We start from the raw sequence: 18,450 nt of genomic DNA on the forward strand, positions 1-18,450 counted from the left end.
TGCTTGTAACCCTTTCTAACTTTATTCCTCATACTTGGAATCACTGAAACCTATGTCTTTTTGTTTAATAAACTTGTACTTTTAATATAAACCAATTCAGTGCTGTGATTAAAACAGTGTTTGTTAACCCACGTTAAGGTAATAAGCTGCTGGATACTGTCTCTTTAAGGGAGCAGCTAACGTAATAACCTCTGTGAGTGTTCAGTGAGAGGGCTGGACACTGCAGAAAGCCATCTCTGGAGATCTCAGGAGTTGGGATTCACTGATTGTTACTTGTTAGACAAGGTCTGGACTGGCAGAGTCCTGAAGAGTTTGCTGGCAGGACAGATAAGCTGGTGTGTCAGGGAGCTGATATATAGCTTTGTAGCAGCAAAACTCTCAATTACTGCAGCTGAGAAGGGTAACACAGGAAGTCACAATTCTGGTCACACAAAAGCTATAATAAAAATGTTATTTGGGTTGCAAAGCACTTGAAAGTTAGAAAATGCCAAATGTAGAGCTGCCCATGCAATTTTAATTTGCCCTCCTCATGCTATGAATTATAATCCAGTCTATAATTACATGATCACCAACTATTTTTTCCACAGGATCTCAGCGTCATTCAGTGCACAGGATGGACATACAGGGAGCAGAATTAAAGGTTGCACAGGCAATCAAAAATGTGGTATTTCCTAACTTTCAAGTACTTGACTTTGCAATCTAAATAACATTCTTTATAGCAATATCTTCTATACAATACAGACATTTCCTGATATAGCATGTATAACAATCAACCTATTATTATGGCCGAGATAGTATTTGCTATTTCCCCCCAGTCCTCATCACTTAAAAAAAAAATACTGTCAAACAGCAGCTCTAAGGAATTTTAAGAAAGAAAAGAAAAAACAGCAAAAATTAATCAATGGAATTCAAAATTTTGGGCAAGATGTTGGTTTTCACCTGCAACCTGGATTCAGATTCAAAATCTGGTATTAGCATCCACCTATCTTAAATAGATCTTGGGCTGAACCCAAAACCTGAATCCAAACAGCTCTGAACTTTGAGGGGGTTGTAATGCAGATTAATATTTAGTAGCTCAGGCACATCTCTTGGATATAACTATTATTATTAACTATTTATCTACAGTACCACTAGGGATATATGTAGCACTTTACAAAACACAAATGACAATTGTGTGCAAAGAACTGACTTTCACCTAAACATTTGTGAAACAATAATGTATAGACCATGTGAGAACTACTGGTCTTCATCTAAAAGGTGAATTATTTAAAAAAAAAAGAAAAACCTCAGACAAATGCAAATGTTAATTTAAAAGAAGAGCAAAGAACATGTTCTTGTCCTGACAAGTTAATTTAAGTACAAAAATCTACTGCAGATGGCACTATTGTCTTATATTAAAAAGTACCAACAGAAACCATGAAGGTTTGTTACAGGAATTTTCCATCTTGCTCAATGCAGTTTTCTTAAAATTCCCATGGTGAGAGAGTCCTTTTTTGTTATATACCAATATTGCTGTATCTATGAATCGTGTTTCAAAATCAACCTTCACTTTAAGTTTTGTTATGACTCCTCTTGGCACTATCCATCTCTCTGAAAAATGACATAATTTGTTACACTACAGGGGAGCCCAGGATGGTAGAGCCAAGTTTCCAAACTGCTTTAATAATGGGTTCATATTCAGAAGGAGGTTTAGAATATTCAATGTCGTTTTGTTCCAAATATGCGTACTGTATTTTAAGTATTTTCATACCATCTATACAAAACTGTCCAGATAAAATATTACTATTAGTAGTAACATTGGTTCATATACTAAATATTAGTATGAATTTAATTTTGCAGTACATTAAAATGTACCTTATTTTCAGATATGTCCTGTAAGTTTAAAGTGCAATGCAACTGGGTTATCTTGGAAGACAGATAGTATTAGGGGATAGAGTAATCTCTCTTAGCCCTTAAAATGAATCCCTATACAAGGATACTCTGCATCACTCACCAGTCTAAAATGTTTGTATGGAGACTAATGTGGCAAACACTACTCTTGTGAGGAAGCCCTTTGTTAATAAAAGTGCGACAGCAGGCCCTTTGTTAATAAAAATCCCTCCTAAAGCCTCTCTTATCTCTTCCTCATGGGCTCATTCCTGCTCTCAGTGAAGTCAATGACACCACTCCCATTAACTTCAATGGTGCAAGATCAGGCCCTATATAGAAAAATTGCTTTTTTAATATTTAGCGATGGATTTAAAATCTCCTTTTAAAAATATGTCTTTAAAAGAGAAATAAAGAAAATAAGTTCAGCCAACTAGAGAATAAACCAGTCCATGTTAAAAATGTAATTAATTATTGGTAAAGAATGGCTAAGGGAAAGGTTAGAAAATCTGAATATATACAAATCAGCTAGTCTAAATGATTTACGTCCTCAAATATTAACACAATTGCTTAAAAACTGTATTGAACCACTACAAATTATTTTGGAATAGTCCTGGAGAATCAAGAAGGATACAAGAAGACTGAAAAAAGTGAATGTTATAATAATCTTCAAAAAGAGGGATGCTATCAATTACCATCAGATAAATCCAATGTCAGTCCCCAATATAATAGTGAAACCAATAATAAAAAACATCTAGAAGATAATATAGCAATGGGCAATAATCAGCATGAATATATAAAGATCAAATCTAGCTAAACAAATTTGATTGTGTGTGTATATATCAAACAAATTGGTGGATGATCAGAATGTGGTAGATATACTATGTTTATATTTCAGTAAAGCATCTCACAAAACCTCTCTATCACATGGATTGAAAACTGACTGGTGGAACTTCAGCACTCATGACATATGGCAATTTATTCAGTTGGGGGAAGAGCCTTGTGGGATACTGCAGGGATCGATGTTGTCCGATTTTATTTAACAACTCAATGATGATCTGGAAGAGGGGATCAACAGCATGTTAATGAAATTCACAGACAACACCAAATTGCCAAAGGGAGCCAGAGAGATTAGAAACATGGGAATAGCTCCCTTTTCAACTACTGTCCCTTTTCCTTTCATCTTTGCTCAAATGCTTATTATCTGTCTCCACCCTGGATCTCCACCAAGCTCGTTTTTGACCCTTTCTTGACTATCCCAGAGCCTAGTTCTCCTTCTTCATCCTTCTTGACCTCTCTAATGCCTTTGTCCCTGTCAGTTACTCCCTTCTTACTAATATAGTCTTTCCTTAGGTTTGTTATTGACATCCCCTGATTCTCTTGCTGCTTCTCTGACCATTCCTTCAGCATCTCTTTCAGTAGATCCTCTCCCACTCTCTGGAAGCTCTCCCACTAACAGCTTTGTGTTTTCTTCCATTTACCCCTTATGAAAGGAATGCCCTCACTGAATTATATTGGAAGGCTACTATCTCTTCTCAAAGCCCAGCTCTGTTTCAATGACTGAAAATAACTGGCCAATTTTTCAATAGCTATGGGACAGGCTACTGAGAAGCATGTGGGGAATGTACATATTTCATGATGTAACTGCAAAAAATATATAGTTGTATATGTACATATTGGTCTATTATGAGATTGATCAATTACCCGCCCCCCCCAGCATGTTGCTCCTTGTCGCAAATTGTAATTTCTTTTGAATAAAGAATATTTTTACTTCTGTGTTTACACAGGACCTAGCACAATGGGTCTCTGATCCTGACCAGGGCACCTGTAACACAAACAATAGCAATAAAGACTACAACAAATGAGATTCAAGTTGAGAGAATGTAAGCTCAGAGTGACCGAATGCATCCCTGTATTCACACCCTACCCACTATTGTAATAATCCTTGTACAAAATATGCCTTGTGAGATATCATTTGAAAACTAATAACTCACTAGTTAATAATATCATTGAGAAATGTATGTAGCAACATTATGTGTAAAGTTATGAAATCCCCCTGTATGATGTTAAAGGCACATATTCAAACTCAGGTAGCCCCAGTTAGGTAGAACTGGTCAGGAAGACCTGTCTTAAACAAAGGGATGTGTGTTTGCATATAAGCTGTAAACAGAGTCCTCAGGCAGTGACGGGGGAAGAAAGAAGGCAAAGATGATCTGCATCTTAGTAAAAAATAAAACAGCATAACTCCTCTTCCCACAAGATGCCATATCTCCTTGCTCTGGGCTGGAAAGAACTTTATCTAGGGGTCACTGTCAGGAAAATAGATTTCAAAGGGTGACTGAACTATAAAAGTAAGGGGCAAAAACACCTCAAGTTCTCTCCTCCTATCCGTCTCAAAAGAAATATCTGTTGGACTTTGAGAGCAGATCCTGGCCTGAGAATTTTGTCCCTAATGTTACTGGAAACATGTGGTAAAGAACTTCACCTTGAACCAAGTCTAATTTGTTAAGTCTAGAAAGTATTCTCTCTTTATTTTTCTTGTAACCATTTCTGACTTTAATGCCTCATTACTTGTTGTATTCACTTAAAATCTCCCTCTTTGTAGTTAAATAAACTTGTTTTATTTTTTAAACAAAACTAATCCAGTGTTGTGAACTGTGTGGGTAATTCCATTTAAAGTGGCAAATTGTTGTATATTGACCTCTTAGAGGGGCAATGGATCTAATACATCTGGACAGTGCAGAACACAGATTTGGGAGGGAATCCAGGACTGGGAGTGGGTTGGGGTCACCCCTCATGTGAAAGCCAAGGCCAGTGAAAGCCAGAGCGTGTCTGGTGTTTGCTGACAGGCTGGTGGGGTCAGAGCTGCTGGACCAGGGCTGTAGCTATGCACAGACACTCATGGTGTGACCTGCATGCTAGCAGGCTGTTTGTGAGCAACCCAAGTTTGAAGCTACAACAGCAAAGCATTGTGAGGAACCCAAAGTTGCAGGGCAGGGGTGACAACCCCTCACTGGTCTGGATTGCACCCTAGAATGTCACACATACATATGGGGAAAAAGAACCTGAAACAAAGCTATCTAATAGGAGGTAGAAATTGGAAAGAAGTAATGCTGAAAGAGGCTTAGGTGTGAGAGTGGGCAGTGAAATAGATGGGAGTATGCATGGGGATATGACAGCAAAACACACCATTGCAATTCTGAGTTGCATATGCAGAGGCATTACATGAAGCATGGAAATGATAATCCTTACTTCAGGGCAGTGGTGTGACTGCAGATGATAAACCTTTTCAGAGCACAAAAATGTTGATAATGTGGAAAAATCAGATTAAAGAAACAAAAATAATTTTGAGGCTGATGGGTTTGATTTATAAGGAAATATTTAAAAAGGCATATATGTTTAGCTTGGCTAAGAGATGATTAAGAGGAACCTTGATAGCAGTCTATAAATATATGAAAGATGTTAATACTACAAAGAAAGAAGAATTTTTGGGGTGGTAGAGATCTATGCTGGGGAATAATCTCCCAAGGGAAATGAAGGAAGATCCTTAAAATGGGACATTTAAAACTAGACTCGACAAACTGCTAGAAAATATACTATAGGAAATAATTCTGCATTGAAGAGGGGATGGAATAGGTGATGTAGCGGGGCGGCTACCCCATTCCTGAAGAACAGGGATTAACAGCAGCCATGCTAGGCTGATTGGGGAAGCAGCCACAGGTGTGGCTGGCTAAATCAGGCCACAGCTGACCTGGATAAAAGGGCTGTGGGGCCAGGAGACAGGAGAGTCTCACTTGAGCCCTGGAGTAGGAAGGGCTAGCTGCCTGGGAGTAAGGTACCTGAGGTGGAGCAGTGCTGGGGAAGGGCAAAGGGAGCTGGGGAGCGCTAGTCTGGTAAACCCCCAGGCTGAGGGCTTGTTGAAGGCCTATGAAATTCCTGGGGCTGCAGAGGGGCAGCCTGGTGATAGGCAAAGGCAGCAGGTCCTATCCCCTTGCCAATGATGAGTGGCCATTACAGACTACAGTCTGCCCCAGTGAGTGGGGGCTGGATGATGACTGGCAGTAGCCACTGAGGCAAGGTAGGGTTGGGGGTTCCCCTGGGAGGGGAGACCCAGAGCAGGGGTACTGCAGAGGGCAGAACCCCAAGGTAAGGGGCACAGGGATCCGGGAGGGACACGGGGGCCTGAGGCAAGCGAGACATCGGCCAGCAGAGGGCGCTCAGAGTGCTGGATGAGCTAATTCCCAAGAACACCGGCAGGAGGCACTGCACCGGTGAGATGTCGCCCCGCTACAGTGGCCTAAAAGGTCTTTTATTGTCTAATTAACCTGAGTCTATGATTTAGCTTCATTTAGAGTAGCAGACATTCTAAAGCCATTCTTTGGATAAAAACTAATGGATAAAATCTTTCTTACTTATAAATTCTTCTTTTTCAATATTTACATTGCAATAGTGCTTAGAGACCAAATTTGGATCAGTGCCCTGCTTTGGTAGGTGCTGTACAAACATACGCAAAGACACAGTCCCTGCCTAAAGAACTTACAATCTAAGCAGAGAAGTAACATACAAAGGGTCTAGTGTGGGGAATAGACAATTTATATATATATTTTAAATACTGTTAGAAGTAGATGAAGTAAGTGTCAGGTATCCCTATTTAGGCATTCAAGGTTGTGGTGTGATTGCCCACGATAAATTGCTCTCAGCTCTGGAACCGCTATACAACAAAGATATTAAGGAAGTGGAAAAATTAACCTGCTACTTTCTTATAGGTGTCATGGCCCATAAGACTTAAATAGGTCTTGAGGAGAGGGTAGAGGACTTGTGGATCAGTTCAAGGCTTGGGGCCATGAGTATGGAGTAGCATGGAAGAGGGTGAGGGATATTTGTGCAAGATGACGACAAATCAGATATAGACAAATGAGATGCATGTGCAAGAAATATTTCCTTGGGGTGTCTCCCTTAACAGATTCATTCCCAGTTGGATTTCAAAGTGTAAACAGAAAGCCTAAATTAATTTTCTATGGCCATTAAGTTAATACTGCTGAGCCCCATTATTAATTTCTGTGTGCCACTTTTGGTATTCTGGAACCACTCTGTAGTAACATCTTGATCCTTGTACTTTATTTACCAATGTCACTATTATTAACAATGGCCTGAGTCAGTCCCACTGACTGAGATCTCCATGAACTTCACTCCTCTATGCAAACATTTAACCAACCAAATAAATGTTATTTATATTTTAAACCATCTTTCTAAATTTAATGTTTAGTTCTAGATGTGATTTGGTTGAAAGTGATAGAAAGTGACATTAATGACAAATTGTAACAGGGCTTGTGTGGCCCAATAATATGAAATGTTAAATCTAAGCCTGGTTCAGCTTCTAAGTACAGTGAGTCAGAGTCACCCTAGCTAGCACAAGCAGATGGAAACTATATCTCGCTGCATTGTTCAGGTCCACTGCACCTCAAGGAAGTTTTGCTGAAAGCAGCATCAACGTGTGCCCGTGGTTGCTGTCTCTGCTAGTGGCAGGCAGCTTTGATCTTTGTTGGTGGCTCCATACAAGTCCTGGAGAAACTGCACTAACAATGTGCTGAGTTACCTCATCTCCTGGCCTCCCGTTCCTGGCCAGTGATGTCTATTTTTGGGTCTGTGCTGGGTACTTGTGGGTGCACAGCAAAAGGAGAGGTTGTGAGTCCCTAATGCTCCTCCACTGCCAGAGAACAGCATCTTCTGCATCAGCAGAAACCAGCACAGATCCTGGAACAAGGGTGGCTAATATTTGATTTTACACTGACTGCACCAAGCTAAGAGGCACAGAGTTTGACCTCAGAGCCTCTTTCTTAATTTTATTACCACCTAGTCACTGTATTATGCAGAGAGATGCAGTGGAAATGCACACACAGACAGATAATGTAACTTACAAGTACCAATCTGTCTTTATTTAGAAGCTTTTGCCAGCAAGCTACCAGAAAAGCAAAATAACTGATTTTCATTAGGGCTTTCTTAGAAATACGCTGCATCACTCCATCTATCCATCCATCTGACATAGCTAATAGCCAGCTAGCCTTTTAGTTTGCTAGTCAATGTAACCAAAAGTATGATTCATTGATTCACCACTTTTCAATAGTAAACAATTAATACTCTTTCTGAAACATATCCAGAGACTTTTACAGACCAGACTGATTCTACCACAGTATGTAATTGTGTATGGAAGAACTGAAATTTTTAAAAGCATATTGCTAAATTTATGCTTGGTCACTTGATTGTGCCTGTTAGGCACAGCCTGGAATAGGGGTGATGTGGAACTGTACTGTCCTAGGGGAGCGCTGAGAGGCAAGTTGCATCCCTGAGCCCCCAGTTATACAGGGGAAGTATGCCCACTACTGAACCTCATCAGGCAGTGCAGCCTGCTCCCCCTTGCATGCCCAACTCTATAGGGTGTTCAGAGGAGCCTGACACAGTCATTGCCCAGCTTCTTCTCCTTTGCACTCTTCAACGTTTCACTCCAGATGTGGCAGCATTTCAGTGGTGGATGAGCTCATCCTTGTGTATGGACAGTAAAGGGTTGAAATGACCACTGGTATAATTTAAAATGATCTAATGGCTGCTCTCAGTTATGTCAGCTGTCACTGGTCCATATGGACCACTGCGCTGGCGAGGGTCAGGAAGAATGTCATGGCAATGGCCTATCCTCCCCAGACTTGACATGTCCTTTACGCAGAAATGTACATGGCTCCCCCTCTGTTCGAGAGAATCCCCCTGGAGGGCAATTATCCAGCTGCTTTGTCTTGCCTCCTGAGTGCAGAATAACTAGAAGTACCAAGAATCTAATCTATTACTCTTACTTATACTTTAAAATTCTGTCACACACACCATCTTGGACACTTTTGAAGAGAGTAATGGGTCTTCACAGGAGTTAATGATGTTGGAGTTGTGGGGACAGAATCCTGCCCCTAATGCATGACCAAGATACGTGTACAATGGCCCTGTAGTTGCTTTGTGGACATTATTCCAGTCTCTGGACTGAAACAGATTATTTTATGACTACAGGATGTAAAATTGTAGAGCCATAGGTCATATCCATGTCCTTCTATAAACTGGCTCATTGTACATGGAGGTAACGTGCAGCCCAATGTGACTGTGTGGATGGGGTGTTAAGGCTACATACGAGCCTCTTGCAGCTCCTATGCTGTCTGGAGAATTTTCTCCAAGAACGATAATTTTTTAGATGTCAAAAGCTTAGTTTAAAATGACTTCTTCTGAAAGTAACACATACATTTCCCTGCATCTTCCAAAATTATAATTGAAGACTCAGACAATAGCAGCAAGAAATAAAACCTCCTTTTAAAAATGTTTCACTAGATGAAACAGACCAGCCAATATAAAGAGAACAGCAGTGACTGAAAAACCAGCTACAAATGTAAGTCATAGACTTGTTCTTCACAAATATTCTTGCCGTTAAATCAAATCACTATGTTATACCCAACAGTAGGATCCTTTTTATGTTTGTAGGAGTGCCTGTTGTGCATCACTTGGTAATGAGAAGCTTAATGGTTCTTTCCCCTTAAAAGTAAGAGGCATTCATAAATAATTGTACTAGCACATACAAACTGAAAAAGCTATCAAAAGAACATTTGCCTACCACTTTCTTTAAGCAATAAAAAATGGTTACTAACCTTCTGTAACTGTTGTTCTTGGAGATGTGTTGCACATGTCCATTCCACTCTAGGTGTGTGCGTGACCTGAGCACAGTCGCCAGAAATTTCTCCCTCAGTGATACCTGTTGGGGCGGTTCGAGTACCCTCTGCTGCCACGTGCCTATAGTGCCAGTATAAAGCGCCCAGCCGACCTTGCGCCCCCTCGGTTCCTTCTTTCCAGAAAAATGGGATGTAGAGGGGAAAGAGGGTAGGTCGTGGAATGGACATGTGCAACACATCTCAAAGAACAACAGGAATGGAAGTTAGTAACCGTTTTTTCTTCTTTGAGGGACTGCACATGTGCATTCCACTCTAGGTGATGTCCATGCAGTTGAATAGGTGGAGGGATTGGAGTTCATGGAAACACTGACTGCAGGACAACTCAACCAAATTTGACATCAGCACTGGACCGCTGAGTGATGGTGTAATGGGAGGAGAATGTGTGCACTGAAGACCAGGTTGCTGCTTTACAAATGTCCTGAATAGGGATCAGCAATAGGAATGCTGCTGAGGATGCTTGCGACCTGGTGGAATGAGCAGTCAGGATAACTGGAGGTGGAACACCTGTTTGACTGTAACAAGTATGAATGCATGAAGTGATCCAGGATGAAATTGTCTGTGAAAAGATTGGGAGACAATCTCATCCTATCTGCTACCACTACGAACAATCAGGTGGACGTTTGGAATGGTTTAGTCCTTATTATGTGGAAATCTAGGGCTCATCTAACGTTCAACGAGTAAAGGTGCTGTTCTTCCCTATTTGCATATGGCTTCGGGTAAAAGACAGGAAGACAGAGTGCCTGATTGCTAAGAAATTGTGAAACCACTTTTGGGAGGAAACTGGGAGGAGGACGTAACTGCCCCTTATCTTTAAAAAGAGTACATACGGAGGCTCTGATGTGAGGGCACGGAGCTCTGAGACCTTCTGGCCGAAGTGATGGCCACTAAGAAAGCCACTTTCCAGGAGAGGTACAATAATGAACATGTTGCCAATGGTTCAAATAGAGGTCCCATGAGCTTTGATAAGATCAAGTTCAGGTCCCAGGGAGGAAAGAGCTCTCTTACTTGAGGATATAGCCTTTCTAGGCCCTTCAGGAATCAGACAGACATGTCATTTGAAAACACGGACTGGTTATCCAGAGCGACCCCTGACCCTGTCCCTGGCAGAAGTCCCCGGACAGGGGAAGCCCTAGTGCCCCTCACCTGTCTCCCACAGAAACTGCCGGGTGGCAGGGGAAGCCCCCACACCCGCTCTCTGGAAGAAGCACCGGGCAGGACGGGAGAAGTCCCAGCGACCTGATCCCGGTTACCCCACAGAAGTGTGGAGGGTGGCGGGGGAAGCCTCTGCACCCAGACCCCAGCTGTGGCCCTGGGATTGGAGGAGCGCTCATTCCTTGCTGTGCCCCAGGGCTGTGGTGCAGGGATAGAACTTTTCTGGACTTGGGGCCATGGGGAGGGGGAGAAAGGAGCAAAATGGGTTGCAGGGCTGAAGTGTGTGGGAACGGGCAGAATGGGAGAACCCTGGGTGGAACAAGGGTGGGCCCTGCCCCCAGGGAAGAGGCAGAACGGGGTGGGGCTGTGGGCAGGGCCGCAGGCAGAAGGGGCAGAATGGGAGTAGCACCGCAGGCGGAAAAGGTGAGGAGGGGACCCCTACTTGCTCTGGCCCAGGGCCCCAGGAAACTTTAATCCACTTCTGATCATGGGAACTGGTATAGTGCTGTTGAGTGTCCCAGCAAAGGGCCTGCTTAGATCCCCCTGGATGTCTGGATGGCCAGACATAGCCATCAAACCCGCATAGCGGGTTTCCCCTTTGACAGTACTGAAGGGCCCGGTACCGAACAATGATCGGAAACAACGGGTTTGCTTCCTGACTGCCAGCAGTGACACCGCCAACTCTTGTATGGCCAGTGATACCAGTATTGACAGCAATAGAAGGTCTCTGGCAGTGGCAAACACCACTGACATGGTCGGCACTGAGATAGTGTTGTTACCACGCTGTATCGCACATGTAGATGGCTCATCTGGTACTGGACTCAACGGTGTCTGTGTAGGTGACAGAGTCAACGGTGCTGACTTCTGTGGTACTGAGACAGAGGAGTACCCTGACTTAGGTCACACTCTACTCTGATCTCCGTGCCTGGCTGTCTTCGGTGCTGGGGATTGACAGCCAACAGTTTTTTGTGCCTTTTCTTAGGCACTGGAGATGGTGAATGGTGCCGGGACTCCAGTAGGCTCCTTACCGATGCTGGGGCCCAGTCAGACTGGCCTGGCTCAGATGGAGGTCTCAGTGCTGCTCCATGAGCAAAAACTTCAGCCTGGTCCTTCTTCATGTGAGGCTTAAAGTCTGAGCAGATCTGGCAGCGGTCCCCCACGTGAGCTTCTCCCAGCAGCTTGAATGCAGGTCACTAAGGGGCATAGCCTTGCTGCAGGAGGCACAGGGCTTGAAGCCCGGTGACCGAGGAATGCCTTGGCACCAGGTAATGGACAAAAACATCGCTAACTCAATAAGTTACCAACTTACACTAAAATTGACAAAAACTATTTACAACTAGCTAACTATGTACAAATATATAAAAGAGAAGACGTCTTTGAGAGCCAGCGAAAGCAAGGATAGCAGTTCCAGCAATCATCACGGGAGATAAAAAAGAACTGAGAGAGCACGGGGTGCTTTATACTGATGCTATAGGCGTGCAGCAGGAGAGGGAATTCAAGCCACCCCAACGGTACCATTGAGGGAAAAATTTCCAGCGACTATGCTTGGGGCATACACACACCTAGAGTGGAATGCACATGTGCAATCACTCTAAGAAGAATATGCATATATAGATTCTAGGACTGGAAGGGACCTCGAGAGGTCATCGAGTCCAGTCCCCTGCCCGCATGGCAGGACCAAATACTGTCTAGACCATCCCTGATAGACATTTATCTAACCTACTCTTAAATATCTCCAGAGATGGAGATTCCACAACCTCCCTAGGCAATTTGTTCCAGTGTTTAACCACCCTGACAGTTAGGAACTTTTTCCTAATGTCCAACCTAGACCTCCCTTGCTGCAGTTTAAGCCCATTGCTTCTTGTTCTATCCTCAGAGGCTAAGGTGAACAAGTTTTCTCCCTCCTCCTTATGACACCCTTTTAGATACCTGAAAACTGCTATCATGTCCCCTCTCAGTCTTCTCTTTTCCAAACTAAACAAACCCAATTCTTTCAGCCTTGCTTCATAGGTCATGTTCTCAAGACCTTTAATCATTCTTGTTGCTCTTCTCTGGACCCTTTCCAATTTCTCCACATCTTTCTTGAAATGCGGTGCCCAGAACTGGACACAATACTCCAGCTGAGGCCTAACCAGAGCAGAGTAGAGCGGAAGAATGACTTCTCGTGTCTTGCTCACAACACACCTATTAATACATCCCAGAATCACGTTTGCTTTTTTTGCAACAGCATCACACTGTTGACTCATATTTAGCTTGTGGTCCACTATAACCCCTAGATCCCTTTCTGCCGTACTCCTTCCTAGACAGTCTCTTCCCATTCTGTATGTGTGAAACTGATTTTTTCTTCCTAAGTGGAGCACTTTGCATTTGTCTTTGTTAAACTTCATCCTGTTTAACTCAGACCATTTCTCCAATTTGTCCAGATCATTTTGAATTATGACCCTGTCCTCCAAAGCAGTTGCAATCCCTCCCAGTTTGGTATCATCCGCAAACTTAATAATCGTACTTTCTATACCAATATCTAAGTCGTTAATGAAGATATTGAACAGAGCCGGTCCCAAAACAGACCCCTGCGGAACCCCACTCGTTATGCCTTTCCAGCAGGATTGGGAACCATTAATAACAACTCTCTGAGTACGGTTATCCAGCCAGTTATGCACCCACCTAATAGTAGCCCCATCTAAATTGTATTTGCCTAGTTTGTTGATAAGAATATCATGCGAGACCGTATCAAATGCCTTACTAAAGTCTAGGTATACCACATCCACAGCTTCTCCCTTATCCACAAGACTCGTTATCCTATCGAAGAAAGCTATCAGATTGGTTTGACATGATTTGTTCTTTACAAATCCATGCTGGCTGTTCCCTATCACCTTACCACCTTCCAAGTGTTTGCAGATGATTTCCTTAATTACTTGCTCCATTATCTTCCCTGGCACAGAAGTTAAACTAACTGGTCTGTAGTTTCCTGGGTTGTTTTTATTTCCCTTTTTATAGATGGGCACTATATTTGCCCTTTTCCAGTCTTCTGGAATCTCTCCCGTCTCCCATGATTTTCCAAAGATAATAGCTAGAGGCTCAGATACCTCCTCTATTAGCTCCTTGAGTATTCTAGGATGCATTTCATCAGGCCCTGGTGACTTGCAGGCATCTAACTTTTCTAAGTGATTTTTAACTTGTTCGTTTTTTTATTTTGTCTGCTAAACCTACCCCCTTCCCATTAGCATTCACTAGGTTAGGCATTCCTTCAGACTTCTCGGTGAAGACCGAAACAAAGAAGTCATTAAGCATCTCTGCCATTTCCAAGTTTCCTGTTACTGTTTCTCCCTCTTCACTAAGCAGTGGGCCTACCCTGTCTTTGGTCTTCCTCTTGCTTCTAATGTATTGATAAAAAGTCTTCTTGTTTCCCTTTATTCCCGTAGCTAGTTTGAGCTCATTTTGTGCCTTTGCCTTTCTAATCTTGCCCCTGCATTCCTGTGTTGTTTGCCTATATTCATCCTTTGTAATCTGTCCTAGTTTCCATTTTTTATATGACTCCTTTTTATTTTTTAGATCATGCAAGATCTCGTGGTTAAGCCAAGGTGGTCTTTTGCCACATTTTCTATCTTTCCTAACCAGCGGAATAGCTTGCTTTTGGGCCCTTAATAGTGTCCCTTTGAAAAACTGCCAACTCTCCTCAGTTGTTTTTCCCCTCAGTCTTGATTCCCATGGGACCTTACCTGTCAGCTCTCTGAGCTTACCAAAATCTGCCTTCCTGAAATCCATTGTCTCTGTTTTGCTGTTCTCCCTTCTACCCTTCCTTAGAATTGCAAACTCTATGATTTCATGATCACTTTCACCCAAGCTGCCTTCTACTTTCAAATTCTCAACAAGTTCCTCCCTATTTGTTAAAATCAAGTCTAGAACAGCTTCACCCCTAGTAGCTTTTTCAACCTTCTGAAATAAAAAGTTGTCTGAAATGCAGTCCAAGAATTTGTATGTGTGTATATATATATACATAAGGCTTCCAGGTCAGGTAAAAGAGGAAGCAAAGATGAGAAATTTACTTGACTTCAAAGCCATTTATTGAGAGTACTAATTACTTCTGACCTGTGACAATGATAGAAAGTGTTCACTTTGTTCTAATATTGAAAAGAAACTTTATTAGAATATGGGGAATAGTATTATCTCTAAAGCCACTTTGTCTCTCTCTGCTGCGTTATAGAGCTTCCTCTAGGACCTTTCCCAGCCCTTGTCCTGCCTGGCTTGCTGTTATAGAGTTAAAGAAATAGTACGCATATCACCACAGCTTCTAAGCTTTATTGGATTATGCATTCTGGCACGGAGTCTGGAGTTAGGCATTCTGGGGGTGAATCTATAGCACACATGGTCAAGATGTGTTAACTCATATGCAACCTGATTTAGCCATTACCCCACATTTTATGCAGTTTCTTCTGCTCCTAGAAGGACTTAACTGGGCAGGTGACAATCCAAGTCATAATACAGACCCACATTAGCATAGCTTTTGAAATAAAAGAGCCAAATAGGGGCTGAAATTGGTCTGTGTAACTCTAGATATTGGGAAAGATATTTGAAGCAAACGGTAAGAGCCAGATGCATTTACTTCTGTGAAAAGGGGGGATTGAGAGTATGGAACATACAATATGATTAAACAAAAGAAGGAGGAATTTATAGCAACAAAAAAGAGCCAGTGACTGGACACATTGCCTTTTTCTTATTGCTCTATTACCTCATATTATATACAGATATAGTTCAGAATTCTCAATCTGCAGAGAGTCTTTTCTTTTCTTAGTCTTACACTGGTTTACTTGTACAGTGAAGACACAACTTTATATACACCTGCTAAGTATTCAGAACTATAGTTGCAGTCATTCTTGTCCTACCTTCCTGTGTAAAGTTGAGCCCTGAGATCCCAATGTATGTGTTGCAAGACTATGTTTTGTTGTTTGTAATTGACTGGTTAGCTGTGAAAGTTATTGGGCAGAGAATCTTTTGATATTTAATGCCTGGAACTAACCAGTGCCCCTAAGAAAAATATTGTATGATGTTCTGTGCTCTGGGCTACCCCGTCTTTTTTAAATGTTGATGCTATTTTTCATTTGTTTGCATATCCTGTAAAGATGATGAATACTAATAAAGAGACAAATTCCTAGGTTTTTGACTGAGGTTTAGGCTTTGCTATAGGAAGTTATTCATTTTGTTTCCACATAGTGGATAGGGCTAAGAATGTGTTCTATGGGGTGGTGGTTAATATGCCGCCTTCTAACATCTCATCTTTCCTTTTACTGTGGTAAACATGGACCATATTTTGCCTGTAGAAAGAAAATACTGTGCAAATTTCAGCTTAACAGCACCCCTTTTCCTTGCTATTTAAATTGACAAAAGTGTGTTGTTATTACCAAAATAATACAAGTTATGGAAATATCTTATGTATTTACTGAATAGAAATAAGTGATATACCAATACAACATCTTTAAAAAACAAACCATACTGCACACTCTAGCAGGTGTGTTTAAAGTGACATACCTTTGATTTCATTTTTCTCCATTTCTTTCAGTGCCTGGATAAATGCCAACTGACTCTCAGTAAGTGGCCAACTGTTATACAACACCAGTGCTTGTATAATGTACTTGTGAGTCTGTGAAGCCAAAGGCAATATGTTAATTTGCTGATGACATTAATAGGCATTCACAGTGAGCATCCCAAAATACTTCAGTAAACTGTTAGACATTGAACACAGGCTGCCTAACTACAGCAAGAGAAGCCATAAATTAGTTCACAAACATATACATTTCACATTATTCACAAGAATCTCAAAAGAAGTCTCAGTATTAATGCCAAACTACGTTGTTGTAATTTCCTTCTAGAACTGCACGCTCAGTTTCACTTTGATAAACATGCAAGTAAGTTGAGCTATAGAATAAGGAACTACACTCCTTGAAGGTTTTCATGTAACATTTTCCTGAGCATATGGTGCACAAAGACTGCTTTTCTTCTATAAAACCATAAACCCTCAACTGCTCACTGAGTTTTGAGTGCTCCTACTGTAGAGTTATGTTTGTAGAATATTATCATTTAGAGATGCTTCCTCATAAGGGACAGTATTATGAACATAGGAATTTGGAGATGTGCCTTGGAAACGGGGATTGGGAACACCGCATGGCTGTATGCAGCAGTTCTCCACAGTAACTCTCCAGTTTGTTTTATTAAAGTTTTATTCCTTTCTCATTCACTAGTTTATTTAATGAACCCCACGATCATTACATAGATGAGGACATATCTCTATATGTGACTAGTAAGTTGCACTATTCATTATTTACAATGAATAGTAAATTATTCTAAGAGTATCTCTTATTCTCTTCATCTACTAATGTTATCTCTGTGGTAAAGAAACAACTGAAAGTAGGCATGATTCATCTACCTGTAGAGTTAACATTTTATTGAAATTAAACCCCAGTCTTAAGAACAAAAAAATCACATTTAGCTAACGGGAGCAATTGGCTATAGGAAAAACAAGCACTGTTTGGCAGCAGGAGTATGTCCACGTTATTTTCCTACAAATACGATGTCAGGGGAAGGCCAAGGGATCCTTTGAACCGTAAGTTTTGATCTCCCTCCTAAAATATTCTTGCCTCGAGTAACAGACAATTTTTTTTCATGTGCTGTATAATGGAACATGAACTCCTAAGAAGTCTCTCTCCAGAAGTATCACATGTCGGCTCCAAATGTCTTACAAAATTTTACGTGGAACTGATGAAGTGCCTGCACTTCGTTTGACCCCGACTCTATCTTGGCATGTCTTTCTTTTTCTAGATTGTAAATTCTTCCTTGTCTTCCTACATATCTGTACTTCATCTAGCACACTTTGAACACTATTGTAATATAAATAAATACAAACAACATAGTAAATAATCTTTCCAACGAGGGCCTGGCTCTGGAGGACCTTTTACCATTTAGAAGCTGTGATGGGTGGCAGAGTAGGGACTCTGTTTTTTCATTGGTTTCCTGGACACACATTACCCTGCTTGGGAAATTTTGCTCTGTGGTATGAAGGCATTAGAAACACTAGGAGCATGGATGGACATGAGGACTTCTCACTCCCTAGGTTTACAAGCTGTCACACCTAAGAAGCAGTCTGCCTCACTGAATGGGGAGCTACTGGTGACCCTGGTGCCACACAGCAAGCTACTGAAAAGTGGAATAATATAATTTAATTTGGTATCAAGGGGATTCCTAAACAAATATATTTATGCAGAGATACCTCATTGGCTCTAGAGGAGGGTTGCCAGGGGTTATCATTCTAAATTTAATCATAAACCCTTCAACTGTTTGTGAAAGTTCAGCTGTTTTCCATAGACACTTTGGAAGATGGCAGAGACAACAACCGTCAACAAGGAAGTTTACCTTGCAAGTACAGATCTATGAAAAGTTTTTTAAAGTATTCCCAAACATCAAATCTATAAAACATTCTTGCAGTTTAGTTGGAAATGAGTGTCATGCCAATGACAAGTAAAGCTTTTCAATCTGTACATTGCTTCAGGGCTGTTTAGCATAATTATAATTAAGCAGGCCAAAAAAGAATTTGAAGAATAACTAGCCAAAGACTCAGAAACTAATAGCAAGAAGTTTTGTAAGTACATTAGAAGCAGGAAGTCTGCCAACAATCATAGGGACCACT

The 18,450-nt window shown here is 41.5% G+C and overlaps 1 protein-coding gene across 1 annotated transcript in view; it reads right to left on the reverse strand.

Annotated features, from left to right (window-relative positions):
- The window catches only part of ADGB (androglobin), a 219,879-nt gene that overhangs the window by 23,948 nt on the left and 177,481 nt on the right, over nt 1-18,450 (reverse strand). The window contains 1 exon segment of the mRNA XM_026649581.1: nt 16,299-16,410. Within this exon segment, the coding sequence (XP_026505366.1) occupies nt 16,299-16,410 (112 nt within the window).

This window comes from Terrapene carolina, unplaced genomic scaffold (genome assembly GCF_002925995.2).
Source record: "Terrapene carolina triunguis isolate 2854851 unplaced genomic scaffold, T_m_triunguis-2.0 Scaffold85, whole genome shotgun sequence".
Taxonomy (NCBI): domain Eukaryota; kingdom Metazoa; phylum Chordata; order Testudines; family Emydidae; genus Terrapene; species Terrapene triunguis.